Source organism: Limulus polyphemus, unplaced genomic scaffold (assembly GCF_000517525.1).
Source record: "Limulus polyphemus unplaced genomic scaffold, Limulus_polyphemus-2.1.2 Scaffold2290, whole genome shotgun sequence".
Lineage (NCBI taxonomy): Eukaryota > Metazoa > Arthropoda > Merostomata > Xiphosura > Limulidae > Limulus > Limulus polyphemus.
In genome coordinates, this window is record NW_013667900.1 from 15,918 (window position 1) to 19,535 (window position 3,618).

Consider the following 3,618-nt stretch of genomic DNA (forward strand, 5'->3'; position numbering starts at 1 on the left):
GCAAAATTCAAAAACAAACAAACAAACAATACCACCTGAGGAGTGCTGCCGGAGCACTCAGGAACGACGTTCCCGCTCCTGAAGTTCGTTAATTACAGAAATTGTGGCAAGGTTCGGCACTATAAAAATTTAGCACTATACCAGTAGTCAATACTCAGATATCATTACAATTCTATATAAGTTTACGTTGTATGTTTGTTTATCAGTGAACGCTTCCCATCCCACAGTTTTGGAGCTTGCAGGACCAATCTTTGCAAGCGAACTTGGGATGGCCCAGGGGTGTTTATATCGATAGGGCACAGCCCCCCCCCTACCAAGGGGAATAAAACAAGCCCGGAAAGTCACCCAGGAATAATGAGTGAATGAATATTGGTAGGTTTTAGGGTTGCTGAACCTGAACTCGACACAGATTTTTGTGTTTTTGATTCCCCTTGGGATCGCAGAACTGCCATGTTTGAATCTGCGTTCATGCCCCATGTGATCAGGTACCACGGGTATCCTAATTTCTATATAACCCTATTGAGATTATGGAGGAACTTGATAGATACACTGGGCCTTTGTGAATAATGAGGGGCCTTCCATCCCCACAGTGGAAAGTGGGTATGTTATGCTAGTTACATTTAATGAGTATTACTAAGATTCATTTTTGACGCAATAATATAAAACAATAAGGGGTGGGGTAACGTTCTACCGAATAAATTAAAACACGGGGTGATGAATACACATAACAACACTGATGTTAAACTTGCTGCACAGCGCAATAACTTCAAACAAAGAAATATACGTGAGTCTATAGAAATATTGAAAAGGAAAAAATCAATTTGACTATTTTCGGATATTTGCACAGAACTACTCAAGAGCAATTTGCGCATAGTCTCCCTAACTTGAACTGATAAACTAAAGGGAAATCAACTAGTCAACAGCAATCCTCCACCTAATTGTTTGATCATATAGTGGTATTTGACAGTTACTCTTATAATGCATTCACGGCCCCAAATAGAGGACGAAATTTGTGTGGCAACGAGTCGCGAACCATGAATTCTCGGAGTCACAGTCTGGGCACATTAACTCATGGTCTAATCCCGGCCAAATGACATATATGTGTATTTTAAAAACGATAAACTATATGAAAAATAGTCTTAATAACGTTCACACGTGAAAAATAAAATCACAACCACACCTATTAGATAATATTTTATTTCGATGAAGATTAATTAAGACAATTAGGGTACAATACACGCGCATATGCAAAAGTGAATGCCCCTCTACACGGTTAGGTTAAAAGACAAGAGGGAATCCTCAATAACCGCGGCTGTAATTAGATCTGAAATCGGTCAAGAGATGGAGCTATGAGCTAAAAGTTTGTACCGCTACTAAAAATTACGGATATTGTATGCTCATCGTCAGGAGAGAAACGGTGGAATGAAAGGCATTTGACAACTTGGGGTATTTTTCTTTATTACTTTACTTTAAATTGAATACAGTATATCAATACATAATTGATTATATGTAAATATGTAAAACAAGCCACCCAACGTAGCGATATAAAAACATAATACATTACATATTTTCGTGTTTACTTCATCACAGAAACAAAGCAACTCACATGCACATCACAATTGTTGGTTTGCCTCTACTTTTGTGCTGCCATCTGTCGACTTTATAAAGAATACGAACTATGGACTCAACTTTAGGTGGAGCTATGTCTTCTTTCTGCCAGCCACGCAAATGAAACATCTTAATCGTCCTAGACGTTTGATTCTATGCATACAAAAGACAAACAAACCAAAATGAGAATCGGGTTAGAGGCAGTCGATTTTGAACAAAGTACTAAAAAGTTTTCAATATACAATATAGAAATGATAAAACACAGGAAAAAAAGTTTTTACAGAAGTTTTTCTCATTGTATTCCGTTAACACGCCAAGCTCTTATTACACAAAAAGGATGTTTGTATTATGATTTTATATTACAGCGCGTATAAAAAGGACATGAGGCCATGGGGGGGACTAGCCCCCAGCTAAAAAAAATCGCTAAGGAGAGACCCCTAGCTACATGGAAAAGGGGGTTGAAGGGAGTTGAAATGGTATTATAGGATAATTGAAAATTTTTGGAGAAACTAGAATGAGAAGAATACGATTATACATGAAAACTGGTTTTTCACTGAAATTGCAGCTAATTGTTCACAGTGGAGTAGATATGGAAGCGAGGTGCTTGACGAACCTTTTACCTAGTCACACAAAGATCGTATGTCTTCCTAACTTTTTCTTCTGTAATATATAGTATAAACTTAATAAAATGTTACACTGGATAGTTGAATTTGTAGTCTTCTAAAAATAATGATCTAGAGAGTTAGGCCTTGATGAAAGATATTGGATTTGGGAATTTGGCAATAGCTGGATTTTTTTTTTGATGTGACTGAAATATTGAAAAAATAAAATAAAAGTCTATTTTACACGGCCCATAAAAAAAATAAGACAGTTCTACTTGGTTACAAGGTTTGGTTTAAACGGTTACAAGGTTTAATTTAAACCAGAGCTTTCCTTTGTGATATAGATATAAAAGAAACATCCCAAGTCTTTGTTAATTTATCAAGTCTAATACATAGACTTTTAACAAAGTTGTTTTTCACAACCTCAATGTACTAACAAAAGGAAACAGAGTAGAACCGTAAAGTTGTGCTCACTAGAGAATGCTGTAAACCTAACCATCGGATAACACTTTTATTCGGTTCGTTTGTTTGTTTTAGAGCAAAGCCATATTGGGCTATTTACTGTGTCCACTGAGAAGAATCGAATTCCGAATTTTAGCGTTATAAGTCTGTAGACTTGCCGTTATTCTGGTGGGAGACGTATTGGGGTTTGGATAGGATTTTTCACCAAGACTAAAGCGAAAATAAACATTTGATTTCAGACGTTTCGGATTATATATATGATCCATTTTCAGTGGCTCTCTCTAAAAACAATTAAGTTGTGACGTTAATGTAGCCAACTAAAATTGAAAAATATAATGAAATTTAATATATACACACGTATAATAGGGAGAGAAAGAAGGAAAGAAAGAAATAGGAGTGAATAAAGAGAAATGAATAATTAAGGGAGTTTTTATTTATAGGAGCTAGTCTACATTTAGATTAGCAACATTTCTTTGATAATTCAGTGTCAGATGTGCCTAATTTTAGAATTTTGAAGCTCTCCACAGTGATATGGATGGCCAGTGTTGTCTTTTTGAATGAGTGTTGTTTCGCAACACGTAAGAATAACAACCCGAATAAACGATAATTCACGCGCTTAAATGAAAACGTTTTCTAGTTTATTTTGTGCGTCGTTTCGAGCAGATGTTCTACGTCAGGTAGTAAAGGCCGCTTTACAATGGAATCAGACTAGTAGAGAATTGTTGAAAGGTCGATCCATTGTAACGGGCCCGGCATGGCCAGGTGGTGCGGGTCGCGGGTTCGAATCCCAGTCCCACCAAACATGCTCGCCCTTTCAGCCGTGGTGGCGTTATTATGTGACGGTCAATCCCACTATTCGTTGGTAAAAGAGTAAGCCCAAGAGTTTGGCGGTGGGTGGTGATGACTAGCTGCCTTCCCTAGTCTTACACTGCTAAATTAGGGACGG

At 37.3% G+C, this 3,618-nt stretch overlaps 1 protein-coding gene across 3 annotated transcripts in view; it reads right to left on the reverse strand.

The window, feature by feature from the left end:
* The window catches only part of LOC106466526 (receptor-type tyrosine-protein phosphatase T-like), a 39,374-nt gene that overhangs the window by 3,131 nt on the left and 32,625 nt on the right, over positions 1 to 3,618 (reverse strand). For all 3 annotated transcript variants that reach the window (XM_022394558.1, XM_022394559.1, XM_022394557.1), the window contains one exon: positions 1,607 to 1,761. In XM_022394558.1, the coding sequence (XP_022250266.1) occupies positions 1,607 to 1,761 (155 nt within the window). The remainder of the gene's footprint in view (positions 1 to 1,606; positions 1,762 to 3,618) is intronic.